At 45.4% G+C, this 17,458-nt stretch overlaps 1 protein-coding gene across 4 annotated transcripts in view; it reads left to right on the top strand.

Annotated features, from left to right (window-relative positions):
- The window catches only part of LOC147048665 (calcium-dependent secretion activator 1-like), a 36,845-nt gene extending 20,853 nt beyond the window's left edge, over positions 1 to 15,992 (top strand). For 2 of the 4 annotated variants that reach the window (XM_085923079.1, XM_085923076.1), the window contains 11 exons: positions 14 to 155; positions 823 to 942; positions 2,037 to 2,192; positions 2,367 to 2,514; positions 2,730 to 2,744; positions 3,335 to 3,409; positions 3,575 to 3,658; positions 3,929 to 3,961; positions 4,575 to 4,682; positions 14,728 to 14,832; positions 15,220 to 15,992. In XM_085923079.1, the coding sequence (XP_085779205.1) occupies positions 14 to 155; positions 823 to 942; positions 2,037 to 2,192; positions 2,367 to 2,514; positions 2,730 to 2,744; positions 3,335 to 3,409; positions 3,575 to 3,658; positions 3,929 to 3,961; positions 4,575 to 4,682; positions 14,728 to 14,832; positions 15,220 to 15,393 (1,160 nt within the window). In that variant the 3' untranslated portion in view covers positions 15,394 to 15,992. Of the gene's footprint in view, positions 1 to 13; positions 156 to 822; positions 943 to 2,036; positions 2,193 to 2,366; positions 2,515 to 2,729; positions 2,745 to 3,334; positions 3,410 to 3,574; positions 3,659 to 3,920; positions 3,962 to 4,574; positions 4,683 to 14,727; positions 14,833 to 15,219 lie in introns of all 4 variants that reach the window. The other 2 variants (XM_085923077.1, XM_085923078.1) reach the window with 2 other exon arrangements.
- The last annotated feature ends 1,466 nt before the right edge of the window (positions 15,993 to 17,458 follow it).

The following is a 17,458-nucleotide window of genomic DNA, read 5'->3' as shown; positions in this document are numbered from 1 at the left end:
TTTCCCTTACCAGATAACCTTTGCAATGGAAAGTTTCACAAACACCTGCAAGACCTTTATGCCCCCCTGGTGGTGCGCTACGTGGACCTGATGGAGTCCTCCATTGCTCAGTCCATTCACAGAGGCTTTGAAAGGGAGTCTTGGGAACCTGTCAAGTAAGTCAGCCTTTGCCATTTCTATACCCTCCAATCTCCAACATCATCATAAAAACCAAGCCAAAATAATGAATACTAAATCATATCTGAGAATAATCATCAAGAATATATGAGAATCCATCCACTGCAGTATGCACCTCCATCATCACATCACGCAACACATCTGCCCATCTGGAGCTTGAATAGTTGGCTGCGCCTTTGATCCTCAGACCTTGTGACCACGTCCGAGCGGCCTTGGGCAAGATCCCGAGCCACAGTTGCTCCTGAAAAAAAGACAGCCTTTTGGAATACGTACCTTCCAATAGAGTAGGGCTAAACAGGAAAAGTCCAAATTAAGCTTGTTTTACATTGGACACTTACTGGAGGCAAACCAAAGATGATTAGGTTTTTCATTCATTCGAATATGTCTCTTCATATTTCACTTTTTGGAGCTATGGGTGTCCAAACTATGGCCTGGGAGCCATTTGTGTCCCACAAAAACTGTTTGGCGGCATATGCGAAAAATGCCATTTGTGTTGCCAATGCTCCGAATGTGAAAGTTGCGAGGAGAAGAAGCCACTATGATCGGGTACATTCATTTTGAACTGAATCGTTTCACTGTGGATTGTGTGTCTGTATGTAGCTTTTTGTCGTCTTTGTTTTTCTTTGATTGTGTTTTTCTCTGCAGGAGCATAGCTTGCACTCTGCCAAATGTCACTCTTCCCATGCCCAAAGTAGCAAATCTAACAGTGGCACAAATGCCCAGCTTTTCTCCACCCAACTGGATGACTTCAAATGATGACTCCCAGTGTGTACGGCTCGTAGGCACAGACATGCGTGCGTCTTTGGCATAAATGTGGCATCTGTGTTGGACTTTAGTGGAGAGCTGGGGGTTGGTGTGGCGAGGCGGGGCGGGGCAGGGCAGGGCGGGGCAGGCTCATGGCTTGGCTGGCTGGCAAGCGGCAGCAACTCGTGGGGGGGGCATCCGCCAAGTGACTGACTGACAATGATCGGGGTTTAAATAGCGTCTACTACCGAACAGAGACGAGTGCAGGCGATAACTTGATTGCGTGGGCGCGACCGCCAACACTTGACGTCAACGAAAGCGGCCGGCCGCTTGGGTGGCAGGCAGGCAGGCAGGCAGGCAGGCACAGCGCCTAAAAGAGCCTTGGTCAATTACAATTGGTTCACTACAATTTGCACTAAATAACTCAAAATCAACAAATTTAGCATTTGCAAGTGAAAAAAAGATTGGAAATGTTGCCAAGGCAGGATTTCTTTTGTAGTAATTAGCAATGTGATGTATATGAGTTAGTTTTGACGTTAAAATGGCCCAAAAAAGATGTTGTAGTAATTAGCAATGTGGCGTATATGTGCAAATATTTGCGGAGGGGTTTCTACACTATTTAAAGCCGCATTTATGCCTCGTGGCGTTGAGCATGTGGCTGGCCGATCTGACGTCTACATATACTTCCCGTGACCTTCCCAGTAATTCCACCCAATGTTGTTGTTGTTGTTGTGCTGTGGTTGTTATTTGGAGCAGCTGGAGCAGTGTTTTGTTTTCTCTTGTAAATGGTCTGTTTTGACTTTGCTAAGTAGCTCCTGCTCTTTATTGCCACCCTGCAGCTGGTTGTTCCTTTTTTCCTCCCATGACAAACTCAGTGCTCCCACGTGTCTTAAAGATGTCCATATTTGAATCTTCCATCCTCTATCAGGGATAAAGAGCAAATGCTCATGTGATTTGTTTAGTCAGTGTTTCTTATGATGATTTGATATTTTGTGTTGATGAAATGGATTTGGAGGAATACGTGGGTGTCCTGAATTTGATCGTCTCAGGTGTCCATTGGGAGAAATGTCACCTGTGAAACCTAAAAGCAAATTCCTTCCCTCTGGCGCTTAAAGCAACGGCTCAGGGACGTCAGAGGATCTCTTCTGGAAGTTGGACGCTCTGCAGACCTTCATCCGAGATCTCCATTGGCCAGAAGAAGAGTTTGGCAAACACCTGGAAACCAGACTGAAACTCATGTCCAGTGATATGATTGAATCCTGCATAAAAAGGTAATCATAGCCCGAATGCAAGCAAAACGTATGAATCAGAACTGTCTAGTCAGGGTACAGTAGCGACCAAAACCACAAAAAAACAAAAAGTTGTTGTTTTTTTTCATACACACACACACACGCTATCTCAGAAAATACATATGAGGCCTTGAATGCGTCTCGTCTTTTCCAAAGAACGCGCGCAGCGTTCGAGGCCAAGCTTCAGAGGAGCAGCCGGGCCACGGACTTCCGAGTGCCGCAGTCAATCTGCACCATGTTTAATGTCATGGTGGATGCCAAGGCCCAGTCTGCCAAGCTGTGTGCTATGGATCTGGATCAAGAGGTAGGTAGCCATGGCACTAGTCTAATGCTGACCTTTTTGTCATGTGACGAAAGGACAACCTGAACTACAAATCTTTTTTGATGTGACACTGTCTGTCTTTTGTTCATTTTCTCTGTCCTAATTGAAATGTCTTCTTCACGATGAACATAACGTCTTCACATGTGCAATGTCACCTCTCGGCTGCTTTCTTTTCCCCCCTCTTTGTCTCGTGAAAGTTTGGTGGAGACTGGGTAAGTGTGGCCACAAATTAAATTGTAATCACACCCTCCTTTTCCCAATTGTATAATTAGTCGTCAGTTTTGCCTGTCTGTCTTCCTCCGCTTTAATTGTTAGCCTTTCATTAGCATATGTGTAGATCATACTGAATATACATGGGGTAGTAGTGCGAGATCTCATATTTCGCAGAATCTTGACAAGGATTCCCATGACTAACAATGAATTCATTATTGCTCAGTCCTTCGCTTTTCTGTTGGTGCAAACAAAGGGCTGCCTGGGAGTTTCCATGACAGCAGTGAAAAGCTCCTTTGCCAGCCAAACGGAGAGGAACATACGCAAATGGAGATTAGATCGATGCTGTTCATTCAAATCATTCCAATAAACAGTCCTTTTAAGTATTGTATCAGCAGTTTGACAAGTGGAGTAATGCTCTCGCTCTTGTTTTTATGTGCGTGTGTGTGTGTGCGTGCGTGTGTGTGTGTGTGTGTGTGTGTGTGTGTGTGTGTGTGCGCGCGCGTGTGTGTGTGTGTGTGTGTGTGTGTGTGTGTGTGTGTGTGTGTGTGTGTGTGTGTGTGTGTGTGTGTGTGTGTGTGTGTGTGTGAAGAGACAATACCATTCCCAAATTGACAATCTGATTGAGGAAACGGTGAAGGAGATGATAACCCTGCTGGTAGCAAAGGTAAAGTACCAATGGTGCCAAAGTCAAGATGCCGTTTGACTCTTACTGAGATACGTATATATATATATATATATATATATATATATATATATATATATATATATATATATATATATATATATATATATATATATTTATTTTATTTTATTTTATTTTATTTTTCAGTTTGTGGTCATCCTGGAAAGTGTCTTGGCAAAAATCTCCAGATATGACGAAGGAACGCTCTTCTCTTCTTTCCTGTCTTTTACAGTAAGTAATCACATTGTCAGACATTGTGATTTGATATCATCGTTTAAATGTCAATGCAATAAAGTAGCTTTCTAGCATGGGCATTATAAATACAAAATAAAACAAAGAATCATCTGTAATACTCTTACAGTCATATTCAGCATTTTTTCTACTGAATTGTATCGTCAGCTACGTATGAAACATAAAAAGTGTCTTCCTCCAGCAAACATCTTCCTAAAAAATCTTCTTATATTAAGATTAACATCTCTATCTCTTTCCTTTTCTGACAAGGTGAAAGCTGCCTCCAAATATGTGGACGTACCCGTAAGTACCCGTAGCCTGACACTGACAGCCTCGTGTAGTACAACGCTGGTCATGGCAGTATGCCAGCCTGCGTGCCTGCCTGCCTGCCTGCCTGCCTGCCTGCCTGCCTGCCTGCCTGCCTGCCTGCCTGCCTGCCTGCCTGCCTGCCTGCCTGCCTGCCTGCCTGCCTGCCTGCCTGCCTGCCTGCCTGCCTGCCTGCCTGCCTGCCTGCCTGCCTGCCTGCCTGCCTGCCTGTGTGCATGCGTGTGTCTGAGCTGCCAACACGTCGGCCGTCGCAACATGACAAATTTCAAATGAATGCCTCGAAGAGGCAGCACTTATGCTGGCAGAGGTCGCGATTCCCAGTCCAGCATGCTAATTGCGTCGTTCAAATACAAAACATGATAGCAAAGGTGCTAATGGACTTTCAAAACAGTGGCATTTGTGATGGATTATTTGTCCTCGCATGAGGGCTAGTTTCAAAGAAAGAAGCCCAAAATGCCTTTTTTGAAAGAAAATACTTCAGATATCCAAATAGCGAGCCATTCCATGTGAATATGGAATCTTGGATGCAATAGTAGCAAAGCATTGCAGATTTCTTTTCAGCATACTGCACTTTTTTTTTTTTTTCCAGAAGCCAGGAATGGACGTGGCTGACGGTTATGTGACCTTTGTTCGACACTCCCAGGATATGCTGCGGGAGAAAGTCAATGAGGAAGTGTACGTTGAAAGATTGTTTGATGTAAGTAAACCATTTTCCATTCGCTACTTAACAAAGAAAATTGGATGGGTGGATGGAATTTTACAAAGCTGACACTTGCTGGTAAACCACTCGTGCTTTAATCAACTTGCAACTCGGCGGCCGCGTGACACTGTTGGCTCTAAATACATAAGCTGGTTTCAAGTAACACCAAAACAGTGTCTCCAAATGGATGCTGGGAGCCTAGACCCCCCCCCCCCTCTTAAATGTATTGAAATAATCCCTGCATCTGGATGGATGACTTGTGCCTAATCTGTGGGCCTTTTCTCTGAGTCCAACAATTCTTTGACAGGATCACACAAACATGTTTACTGCAGCAAAGATCACAATTGTGTCATTGTTAAACTAAACTGCAGTGTGTTTATGTCTCCCTGGATATTTGGGAGCACAGAGCTCAGACAGAGCAGGGATACGTCTTTATTTCTTTCTTTATTTCTTGCGTATTTGGCCTCTTTGTATCCGTTTGCATGTACCTCAGTCATCCTTCAGCTCCGTCCGTCCGTCTCCTATCCTCTTCCACGCGGTCTCCGGTGCTGCTCGTTGGCGATTCTTGACCCGTTGGTATCTCTTTTTGTTTTAACTCGTCTTTGTTGTCAGGCCGTATTAGTTGCGCCGGCGGCGGGGGCCGACCGAGGTGTCCCTGGCTGCTCTGTTGTGCTTTTCTTGTCACTCTCTTCTTGTTTTTATTCCGGGCTCTTAAAACAAAGCTTGCTGGCTTCATTTCTCAGAGTTGTCTTTCATTCAGGAGAACCAATCGAGTTTAGTGGACGTAGTATGCATCACCAAACCACGAGCAATGAGTGGAGGTTTTTTATGTTAGAGTCTTGTGAGTTTGCACTTGGATGAAAATGTTCAAAATAGCTATTGCGTTATATATAGTCATATTTATTTGGACACAACAAAGCCACCGTTTGATCCTATTGTCACCATCATACCTTATGAGTGGCCAGAAAGAAAGAAAGAAAGAAAGAAAGAAAGAAAGAAAGAAAGAAAGAAAGAAAGAAAGAAAGAAAGAAAGAAAGAAAGAAAAAGAAAAAGAAAGAATATATCGGTCAGCAGTATTTTATTTAGCAGAGAGAGGCTGCACACCGTTTTGACTTTTTCACAGGATGGAAGATTGATGTTTTTGTCATCCGGCATGTTTTTAACTGTCATCTGACAAGATTATGGACAAGATCCAATCTCCAATTAGACTGGAGCGCTTGTCAACGATCACAGTCACTCTGATTAATTGTAAAAAAGATCCCATTTTAAATTACTATGTCAACACATGATGTCGAAAACAACCAAACGTGTAATACATGGCAACAGTTAAATCGACTTTTCTTGCTCCAACTGTAGTTTGCCATGCAATTGAGTTAGTAGTTGCCTGGGACAAACTATGGCAACAACATGAAACATTTGGCTGAGTTTTCCTCCCCAAAAAAAAAGAAGATAAGATTGTACGTTCTTTTAATTGAGATTAGGCCATGTGTTTGACCTTGTAATGCCAGTAAGAAGATTATTTCACTATGGCCTCTTAATGACAGAATATATGTCACCACTAACCATGTCAGATATATACGCTGACGGGCCCATATGTGGTCTAATGCGCGTTTAAATAACCAAAGATGTTTTAAGAAACTCAACATAATCTGAGATTAATTTTGTTAACAAGTGTTAACACATATAATCTGTCACAGACTACATGTTATTTTTATGAGAGCAAAATATGTGTAACTGATAGTTGGCCCATTTCTTTCTTTTTTTCTGTTAAAAGCAATCCAATCACCAGAGTTTTATCGTTACATTGCTCTGGTGGAAATCCACTGAAAGGCAGGTGCGGCTCCATGATTGCATTTGAATTGTTAATCCTTTTGCAGAAACACAGCTTTGGGATTTTACTTGTCAACGTTTGGCCGCACGGCGTTATGCTTGCAAAAAGCACAGGACGAAAATCAACCAAATTTTCAATTCACAGAAAAGCCCATTTTCATATTGAGTATGCTTTCAAATGTCTATTTTGATTCCATTTCTTTTTAAAGCAACCTGTCGGTGCATATTTTAAAAACGAGGCGAAAAATGGAAGGCTATATGAAGAGCCATTGACATTCTGGAAATATTTGTCAATGGATGCTATTTGACTCCATTTGAGTGTTTCCTATAAAATATCTTTGAAACACAAATAAAAGCCAACATTACAACATTTTACCAGTACATTATGAATGTAATTACTTGATGAAAATAATGAGACCAGATGTGATAGTGTTGCGCTTGGTGGCTGGACCACAAAATAAATATTCATCCCTTTTGGACCTTCACATTGGATCAAATGCTTTATTTGTCACCCACTAATTCCTCCTTTGCTTCTGTTTATTGTAACTTGGCCCACTTCAAAACAAGAATAAGCCCTGCGTGTTCAAATAATCATACCCCAAAAAATCCTAGTAATTTGGTCTTTTTGCCCCTCCTCTCCTTGTTTGTGTGTTGAAAAGAATAATTTGGTCAGTCAGTTTTGCCCCCTCCCTCCCTCCTCTCCTTGAAAGAGGGGGCCCGGATTAAAACAGATGTGTTTACTGGATACTGGAGAGGGGACTTAACACAAGACAGCCAGGGATCATTGATTAAAAAAAGCCATGCTGGCTTTGAGCCAAATCCAGAGCGCCACTGATACGCCGCCACATTTTCCTGCCACATGCACTTTCCACCCGCCGCGGCCGAGTAACGTGGCAGCCAGGTTCAGGGCCAGACCAGAGGGGAAATGAGGTTAAGGAAGAGGAGGGCTGCTGCTGCCGCCATGCAAATTGAGCGTCTTAAAGCCCCCCCCCAATGGTTTGAGTTGCAGATACAGGGATTACACAGGTCAATTATATACTTAATCTGCCCGCAGGGGATTAGGGGAACGGCTCATTGATTGATTTGAAGTATTTCCGTTGACCTTGGATGGTTATCGGCTTGGCAAGCGTGGCAAAATTGCACTTCTGTGTGACCAACTTTAAAGCGCTTGCTTTTTTAATCGCAGCTGCTCCTCCCTTCCCTTCCCTTCCCGTCCCGTCTCAGCAACTGCTGAATGGCTGAGGCCAGGGGTCAGATTGAACCACAGATTGAAGGATTTGAGATTGTTGTCGTTTCCACCACTGTATTTTGCTCACAGCGGGGTGACGGGAGCCTGATGTTTGCGTGTGTGCGCGTGTGTGGCGCTCAGTGGTCACGGCTGAAAAGAATTCCGACAAACAAGTGGGCGACGAAGCTGCCGTCATACCACTTGACGGTCCGGGATGTTCCGCTTGGCCTCCTAGGTCGGGTCAACGACGGTCAGGCCCGAAGCCGTGCCAAGTGAACAATTTAATCAACGCTGAGCTCCACAAGCATACAAACTTAAGTCCCTCGCTCGAGTGCTACAAAACCTTACATGGCCACTTGATTGACATTTTTACACACTCTTAGAGAAACATGCATTTTGGGCGCTTGAATGAATCTCTCTCTCTCTCTCTCTCTCTCTCTCTCTCTCTCTCTCTCTCTCTCTCTTTTCCTCTCTCTTCTCTCTCTCTCTCTCTCTTTCTCTCTCTCTCTCTCTCTCTCTCTCTCTATCTGTCGGTCTCGGCTTCTCTTTCAGATGCTGTTGCTTTGGGACAAATCAAGGGCACCAATGGGTAGAGGGGTTTTCGTGATGACGGAAAGAGGAGCAGCAGCGGGACGGGGCAGTGATGGCTGCAATTGCTAGGGGGAGTAGCAGAGCTGCTTCATGAGACTCCAGAGTGAGGAGAAGGGAAGCAAGGTCTTCCATAAATGAGCTGTTGGAACTTCTGATATCAACAAGTTCTAAAGTCAGGCGTGGAAGGAGAGAAATGATAAATCCATCAGGACAGAGCATGAATGAAGAGGTTTATGATAACAGGAGTGGAGATGGTGGACATTTGCTTTTCTAATTGTCACTGGGACTCAGCCACCATAAAATCGTTCATGATGTTATGAAATACAAATATTTCATGTTGAAATACAAATGGGGGATTTAAATATTGCGTTGTCCTTCAAACTAAAGGTGACGGAAAAGAACGAATCCTATCGTTGAAAAAGCCCGCAGACAACACGCCTCGACAAAAGGATGGTTCCGACTGACGGCGTGTGACGTGAACCAAAAAAGGTTTTGCTTCTGTTTAATGAAGTCTGTAAGCAGCTTAGAGTCGTAATAATTACAAACAGGGAGCATTTTGTTTTCTTTGGGGGCTCCAAATCCTGGCAGAGAGCCGCCGGTTTATCGATGGGACCTCATCGGCCGGCGAGGTGAATCGATCAAGGCCCCCCCCCCCTTCCATGTTATCTCTGGGCTCTCTGCGGCCCCTTCTCCATTCAGGGTCTGTCTGCCTGCCTGCGTGGCTGCCTGCCTGCCTGCCGGCCTGCCTTGTTAAAAAGGGTGCTACGGTGGCATTTGTTTGATTAACTTGCCTGACAAAAGTGACAGCTGCTCACAGGCGTATGTGGATGAGTGGCCCAGCGCCGCTCCCTCTTTGTACATCTGTCAGAGTCGGAGCAGGGCGAAGCGGGGTGAAAAGAGACAAATTGGAGGCAAAAAGAAGGCCATTCACCTTCAGCAGACCCCCTCTGGCACTCCGCCCCTTTTTCCCATTCAGGTGCTCGGCGGGACCCTCGAGTGCTTGCTGGCTTATTCCATTTTCACTCCCTCTATAGAGTTCCCTGAGCCCACAAGTGTTTTAGCCCTCTTTTCCCTTCCCCTAAGCGGCTCTTTGTGAGGAGAACGGCTTACTTTTCTCAGGGCCCAGAGCTGGCGGCTTTTTTTTTTTCTTCTTCTTCTTCTTTTTATTGTCGACCACAGAGCTTTTATGTCTCTTATTGTGTGTTTACTCAATGAGTGGTTGGTCGCTGAGTATAATTCCGACAACAGGGCCCGCAAACGCCATCCGACCACAATCTTATGTGTTCTAAACAACCCCCTTTGATTTGTGTTTTGTTTTTTTCAGTCCATCGAGCTAATGCCACAAAGCCACTGTTGGATGATAACTATTTGCGTTCCTTGTTGGCTGTCTGAGCTTGAAGCGGTGTACCGGAACTGTCGGTTGAAACCCACGATGTTGCCATGCCATGCAGTAGCAGCAGCAGCAGTGTGCACACCACGGTCGATGGTCAGCAGCAGTTGGCCTTCTGTGTGCGCAACACAATCCAAACACTTTGAGACTTGTTGAGGCAAAACTTGGTCGCAGCGCTTTAGTCTGGCAGCTCCTCTTGCTTGAGTGGCCGGAGACAGTGAGGCAAAAGATGAGCACATCTCCTACATTCATTTGACACCGACCTTTCTCGTGAGCTTGACATCCTAGACAAAGAGTCATGTATGTCGGCGCTGGTGGTTGCGCACTGAAAACCCTTTGTGTGGAATGGAAGCAGGGGAACGTTGCATTTTCTGATGTATCAACATTTGTAAGGAATGGCCAATGACATCATTGGGCCTGAGCCCCCATTAGCCTTGTGTGAAAAGCTCCATGTGCTCTCTGGGGGTGGGTCAGGCTTAGACCTGCTGTTGGGTGACAAGTTGAGCATGCAGCTGGATGGAGACGGAGGGGAGGGAGGGAGGCAAGGAAGGAGGGAAGGGAAGGGAATTGTGGGCCTGCTGCTACCGCTACTGCTGGCTCTATGTAGGGGAGTGTTCCTACTGTGTGAGTTACTATGGTAATTGAGTGTCTTCATCAATGGGGCCTCTCTGTTGAGTTTGGGAGCCCTACTAGAATAGGCTCTGAAAAGCAGAGCAGGTAGGATTAGACAAATCCATTGTGCAAAGTGCATAATGTCTTGTAGTCACATTTAGTTTCCACTCCCTCAAGCTGACCAAGCATACCATTGCGCCTTTGTGCGCGTTTTGTGGCTTTATCAGTGTCGGCATTTTGGAGGAAAAAGTAGCCTTGCTTTTGGCGCTCCGCTTCTCGGAAACATGTCACTTGACGCATCGCCAATCATCCTTCCATGCCTCCTGCTAATTGTAGACACAGCTGGGTCTCAGCAGGATATTTCTCTCTCTCTCTCTTTCAAAAGCCCTCTCCAAAAAAATGCACGTGCTTTTAAATCCGTGTCCGTGTCAAAGTATATCACACAAGCCCGATGGAAACATTGCATTTGCGCTCGTCGTCACATATCTTTGGACGGACGGCAACGGCGCAAGCTGACACGTGTCCAAATGTACGCTTGTCCGAAGTATCCCCCTTCCGAAAATATAGTCCGCTTTAAATGAGCATCGATGCGCTTGGAAAAGTATCCACGCTCAAGAGTCGGCAAACATCACGTCGCGAGCCATGGAAAGAATTCGTTCCGATTGAGACCCCGGTGAGGCTACAGAGTTCCGATCATGGATGCGAGTAGAGATAGAAAGGAACATACGTACCTAGTATTGCGCTATTAGTCGAAAAGAGATTACAAATAGATGTACTGTAGGTGGTCTTGCACAGCCTTCAGCAGAGGCAGAAAGAGGCAGAGGCCCGCTAGTTTGTAATCCCCATGTACCCCCTGTGGTGAGAGGCCCCTCATCAGCTCCAACATTCCTGGCTCTCAGCAGCACAAAAGCTCCCGAGCGGCCCCCTCAAAGACGCTTCACTGACCTTGCAAATACTTTGACTTTTTATACGCTTTGTGTCTGTAAATAATCATGTGCACGCCACTCATCTTCACTTTCCCCGTTGGATGAAATGGAAATAAATGGGGGACATGACATACTGGCCGCGATGCTCATACGCTGCACTTTAGACTTGTTGGATTGAACTTCAGGTCATCGTTGCAGAAAATGGTCCAAACAACAAGATGTCATCCACAGTTATTTGGCCAATTGCTTCAAGTGAGGGCCTCTCAGAAATGATTCCCTAAATTGCCACAAACACCCTTTATCATGCGTCTTTCAATCAAGTCAACATGCTGCAAATGTAAAAAGGCCCTTTCATCACGTTGCATGGGAAATGTATGCAAAGATGAATAGGGGAAGAAAATGTGCCATTTTTTGAATCATATTATGCTGGTGACACACCCCCCCCCCCCCCCCCCCCCCACCAAGTGCCATGTTAAGGCTCGGGTGTGAACACCGGCTTCAAGGCGAGGTTTGTGTATGTGCGTGCGTGTGTGTGTGCGGCAGCGGGTGGAAGTTTTTGGAGGCTAGGGCGGCTTGGTGTCAGATGGGGGCAGGAGGTCGCTCCAGCTCTCGCTTGAAGCGCTGACGGACGAGCAGATGTAGATGTGTGAGAGAGTGTGTATGCAATGTTGTGTGTAGCGTGCTGCTTGTCGCCTGTGTATAGGTAGGGGTTCATCAGCATGTCACAAGGTGACAAAACCCACTCGTGTATGCACGTGCACACACACACACACACACACACACACACACACACACACACACACACACACTGGTTCTTCCTGGTTCAAGACATGGAAGCGGTATCATCACAGATTTAGGTCCTATCAGGTTACGGCATTATTATTCAGAGTCATGTTACGCTTGTTTTGGCTGTTAGCAGGCGCTAGCCCCCTGCTGCCTGCCATGCAACCCAAAAAAAAAGATTGGGGAATTCATCTGTTCTGAAGATTTGCTTTTCATTGAATTAGGAGTTAAACCAGAGAGACAATCACTGTTCATTTTACGAGCTCTCAAAGTGTCAATCGGCCTTCGTCTTCTTAGTTTGGAGGCTGTTTCGATGATTTCAAAGAGCGCACGCACGCACACTCGCACATTGCCACTTGTCAAGATTTGAATAGAAAGAGCGCACGTATCCATGAGATTGTGGCCTTCCTGGCTGACGCGCGACGAAACGCGTGTACTTCGATATTTTGTCAGATGCGGGTCAGGCATGCTTAAAATGGGTGACTCCCTGGGTGAGCCCCTCATTTTTATGCCCACCTTTTAATGAGATATGCTCCCAAATATCTTAGCAGAACCCCCCCCCCCCCCTCCCCGCCTCCCCTGTAATTGCAATTGAGCTCGATATACGTACCACGACAGACTAACTCTTCTCCAAAACATCCCTCGGTGAAACTTACATCACAATGACAAAGGAAAGAAAAATGATGTCTGCTTGTGGTTTTGGTTGCCCTAAGTGGAAATTGTATGACATCAGTCATGATGTGTTGAAAATGATCATCAACAGCTACTAAGGTGTCATTTCTGTCACATATCACTCACAGCCTGTTTGCTTTTTCAAAGTGGCCAAAGGCAAGAGAGGCTTTTTGCAAGTTCACAAATGTTGGAAATTTCCTTTTACTGCTGTTAAATGCAGCTAGCTGCCTTTCTTCTTTCTGTCTCATTCTTGCTTGTTTTGTCTTGAGCCCTTTCTGGATAGATTCTTCAAAGATGTGTTCATGCTCGCTTGTGTGGTGACGCGACCTCTTGAAAATAGATCATTAGAAAGAGATGAATCGTGAACATTTTCTATCCCCAAGCCTCGATTGCCCCGTCGATGTCTAGACATGAATGTCATTTGCTGGAGCTCCTCTTTTCCTTTTCTTCAAACGAGGACAACACTCACATTGGCTCTGAAATGATGTCAAAAGTTGTTGAAAATCACAGGCAAGATGTCCTCGACACAGCTCCCAAATGCCGTGGCATGGCAGCAAGCAAACTTGTGACATAACTGTCAAGCCTCTTTTGACATCAATGTGGAGGAGTAAAGCAGAAGAGGACACAAAATGGCTGCTGTCTAAAAAGTCTAAAGAACAACGAGAAGTGAAGGAGGAGGGAGAGCAGCCAGCCAGCCAGCCAGTCAGTCAGTCAGTCAGTCAGTCAGCCAGCCAGCCAGCCAGTCACTCACTCCAAGCCTGGCCTCTCGGCGGGGGGTTATGCTTGGGGCGAGATCACAGGCCTGCTGCCGTGCTCGAGCCTTCACAGGCACACAGCGACAGATAGCGAGGATGGAGGGAAGGAAGGGAAGGGAAGGGAAGGGAAGGGAAGGGAAGGGAAGGGAAGGGAAGGGAAGGGAAGGGAAGGGAAGGGAAGGGAAGGGAAGGGAAGGGAAGGGAAGGGAAGGGAAGGGAAGGGAAGGGAAGGGAAGGGAAGAGAAGGGAAGGGAAGGGAAGGAGGAAGGGAAGGGAAGGGAAGGGAAGGGAAGGGAAGGGAAGGGAAGGGAAGGAGGAAGGGAAGAAGAAGGATGCTGGTGGCTGGCTGGCTGGATGGCCGGCGCCAGGTCGTCGCTCTGATTCACTCCCGCCCGGTCGCTACCGACCGACTGACTGCATGGCCGGCGCCCCTTCCTCCTCGCTGACCTGATGGCTTCATCGTCAGCTCTGGGGTGTGCTTTTGAGCATCTTTTCTTGCGGCTTGTCACTTTCCAAAGAGTGTCTCCGTAGGTTACATGCGTATTTCAGCCGTTTGATTAAAAAAGAGAGATGCATCAGTGTCAAATGGGAATCATTTGAAATTTTCAAAGCAGCGGTTAGCATCTTTAGCCGATTCTTCCTTCCTTCCTTCCTTCCTTGCTTCCTTCCTTCCTTCCCTCCTTCCTTGTTTGTGTGAGCCTGACAGTGGAAGTCAGTCACCTTGTATTAGTATCAGCCCGTGCTCATTATGATCCATCAATTCCACTTGACAAGCTTCGGGCTCCCTCGTAGATATTGATGTTGGTCTAAATTGAGCAATGTCAGGCCAGGGTTGAAATGAGCACCTGTATGAAGCCGTGTCTGGCAACCAAAAGATTTGTCATCTTTGTATCTTTTGCCATGAGTGTAATAGCCGCCAGTTCATGAGACAAAAATCAGTTGCTGAACAGTCACCGTGCTAAAGGATACTACAAGAAGATGTCACCACAAGACATTTCCAGAACTTTCTGATTTGTGCCAAGAGCATCTTTCTTCCTCATTCCTCTTTATTAGGATCTTATTAAGTGATGCCAGCTGCTTCTTCCTGGAGTAAACACTGAAATAGCCCATGCCTATCGGTGCCGCCACTGCCGTTTGAGAGGGAGGAGAAACTAATGCCAAATTCTCTGGGTGTTGTTGAAGTGGACCACAAGACACATGTTAGTTTGTCAGTTCCTTCCTACTTCTGCTTCACTCACGTACTGTTCTCTTTCAGCAATGGTACTCCAGCACAATGAACCTCATCGGAACGTGGCTGACCGACCGCATGGACCTTCAACTGCATGTCTATCAGTTGAAGATTCTCATCAGGATTGTGAAGGTGACAACTCCTTTTACTTTGGCAGTCAACTCAATACAGAACGGTCCGCGGAAGGCTTTTGTTGCTACTTGACGACATTTCAATAACGTGCGTGTCTAGAAATTCCATAACCGCTATGTAGTCATTGTACAAATAACGTCGGCCTACCGCGAACGTAGACGATCTTAGTTTTGATACGCTAGTAAGTTTGTGACAGCATGTAGACCCCATTATGGACTGAATTATGTGCAATACATGACATTGTTCTGTATCTTAGCAAAATAGCAGTCCTGACTGCAGGCTGATTTCCATTGCATCTTTGAATCAATACATCAAACTAATAGCACGCAATGGACAGGTGCAGTTCTAAATAACACGTGTGTTTGTCAATTGTTTGATGATCTTTAGAAAAAGTATCGTGACTTCCGCCTTCAAGGGGTTCTGGACTCCACCTTGAACAGTAAGATGTATGAAACTGTTCGAAATCGTCTGACCTTAGAAGAGGCCACCGCCTCGGTGAGAGAAGGAGGCATGCAAGGCATTTCCATGAAGGACAGTGACGAAGAGAGCAGCGATAACTAAATCCAGATGACAAGAAGAATGTCAAAAGGGTCCGGTAGCTGCCAAAGGACACACACGCAGCCTTCCTGAGGTCAAAGGCCCGACCGACCGTTGACAACTTGTTCCTCTGTGTTGATTGATACAGTGCATCTACTTCTACTTCTTCAAGTCCTTGTGTAGGCAGGCTTAAGGTTGAATTCACCACAACAAGCAAAATCTTCATTCAGTCATTCGTAGTAAACAGCACCAGAACACAAGCCGATTGGCAGAGAGAGACTATGTTACGTTCAGGTGTATTGAAGTCTTGTGTCAGTGTCAAATATCAAAAGTCGTATGAAATTGTCACCGATGTTATTGTTTGCCCCAAAATGCCACCGATAGAAATGGGTCGGTCACTTAAGATGAGATCTTTGAAATTGTTCTTTTGCTCTTGTTTTGTGTGCTTCAACTTCCAAATCTGTTCAGACATTCTCTTTTCTTCCAATGGTGGAGCATGTTGATGAATGATGTCTTTTTTCATCATCATCAAAGAATGACTCAAGCGCTTAATGTTTCACTCATAGCGGAGGTGTGCGGATATGGTTCAGAATTAGCATCTTTTCATATTTTTCTGTTTCATTTCTCACCAAATTGTTGTTGTTGTTTTTTTTAGATATTTGGGATAATCCTATCTTCAGGCCCCCTTCTTTTTGAAAAGGATGGCACGAATGGCAACTTGCGTCATGGGAACTGGTGTGTTTGTGTATTGGACTTGTTCTGTCTGTGAGTGTGACTTTCCTGTAAAAGTGCTGCATGTAATGGGTATTGGCATTTCCAAACATTTGGATCTGTCTCACTTCTGACACCGGGTAGAATGCATCAATATGAAGAGCATTCGAATAAAGGCCAATAGCCAAGAGAATGTCTCGCCTGGGTTGACGTCAAGTGCGTGCGCGGGCAGACTAGATTGAAGACCAACGTCGCGGAAAAGTCACGATTTGGTTCCGATGCTGTTTTCTTACAAGGGGCACTTTTGCACGCTGTGGTCCTTGAGCGGAAAAATACATATGGCGCGCGAGCCTCTGCCCCACCCTAGAGCAGCATCAGAAGAAACCAAATCTGAGATTAATGTGGATTAAAGCATCATCTTGAGACTTGATATTACCATCCAGAAGGAGATTGAAAGAATTGCCTGAGCTCAAATGACCAAAATCAAATCAAGGGCCTAAGACGGCAAGGGGGATTAGTTATAATATTGTGCTATATTAAAAGAAGAAGAATAAGAAGAAGGGAGGGAGGGATGCTTGAAATGATTTTCCTTGTGGGGGGGTCAGGGCGAATCATAATCTTCCCTTGGACAAGAGAAAAACAACATTTGGGATCATGATGTGCAATGGCTTCAGGTTTGATAACTCAAGTGCAAGGAAGACGCAAATATGGCAAGCACTCAGTAATCAGGTACTGGGGCAAAAAACATGAAAACGCTGAGAAAGAACGGGACTCGGATCGACACGGAACTGACCTATAAGGTGACCTGAATACAGAAAAGGAAGACGAGGGAAAGAAAAATCTCAATCATAAACAGCTCCATATCCATGCCAGAATGTCACTTGTAAGGAATGATTTGCCAAAAGGATTGAACATACCAGACATGCAAAATTTTCTCATATACTCACTCCCTTTTTATGTTGCAGGTTCAAAAACTCGTGGTGTTCAAACAAAATGTGTACAATAGCAGAAAAAGCAATCAATAAGTCTTTTTCCTGAATTACGACAAACTTCAATTGGAGGAGCGTGTGTGTGTGTGTGTGTGTGTGTGTGTGTGTGTGTGTGTGTGTGTGTGTGTGTGTGTGTGTGTGTGTGTGTGTGCGTGCGCGTGCGTGTGCGTGTGCGTGTGCGTGTGTGTTTAACACGACAACAAACTCCAATCATAAATGAAGATGTCTCTCCCGAGGTGCAAAATCTGTCATCATTTTTTTTTTCTTTTCTTTCCAGCCAGCAATGAATAATATGACAAACATTTTTGCATGATGAAATAAAGACAGGAGGGCCTCCTTCCAGCTAATGTAGTGTTTACATGCTTTTGACCCGGTGTGATTTTGTTTTT

This window comes from Syngnathus leptorhynchus, chromosome 11, assembly GCF_054491065.1.
Source record: "Syngnathus leptorhynchus isolate UIUO chromosome 11, UIUO_Slep, whole genome shotgun sequence".
NCBI lineage: Eukaryota > Metazoa > Chordata > Actinopteri > Syngnathiformes > Syngnathidae > Syngnathus > Syngnathus leptorhynchus.
Note: the sequence above shows the minus strand (reverse complement) of the source record. Positions and strands in the feature narration are given on the sequence as shown.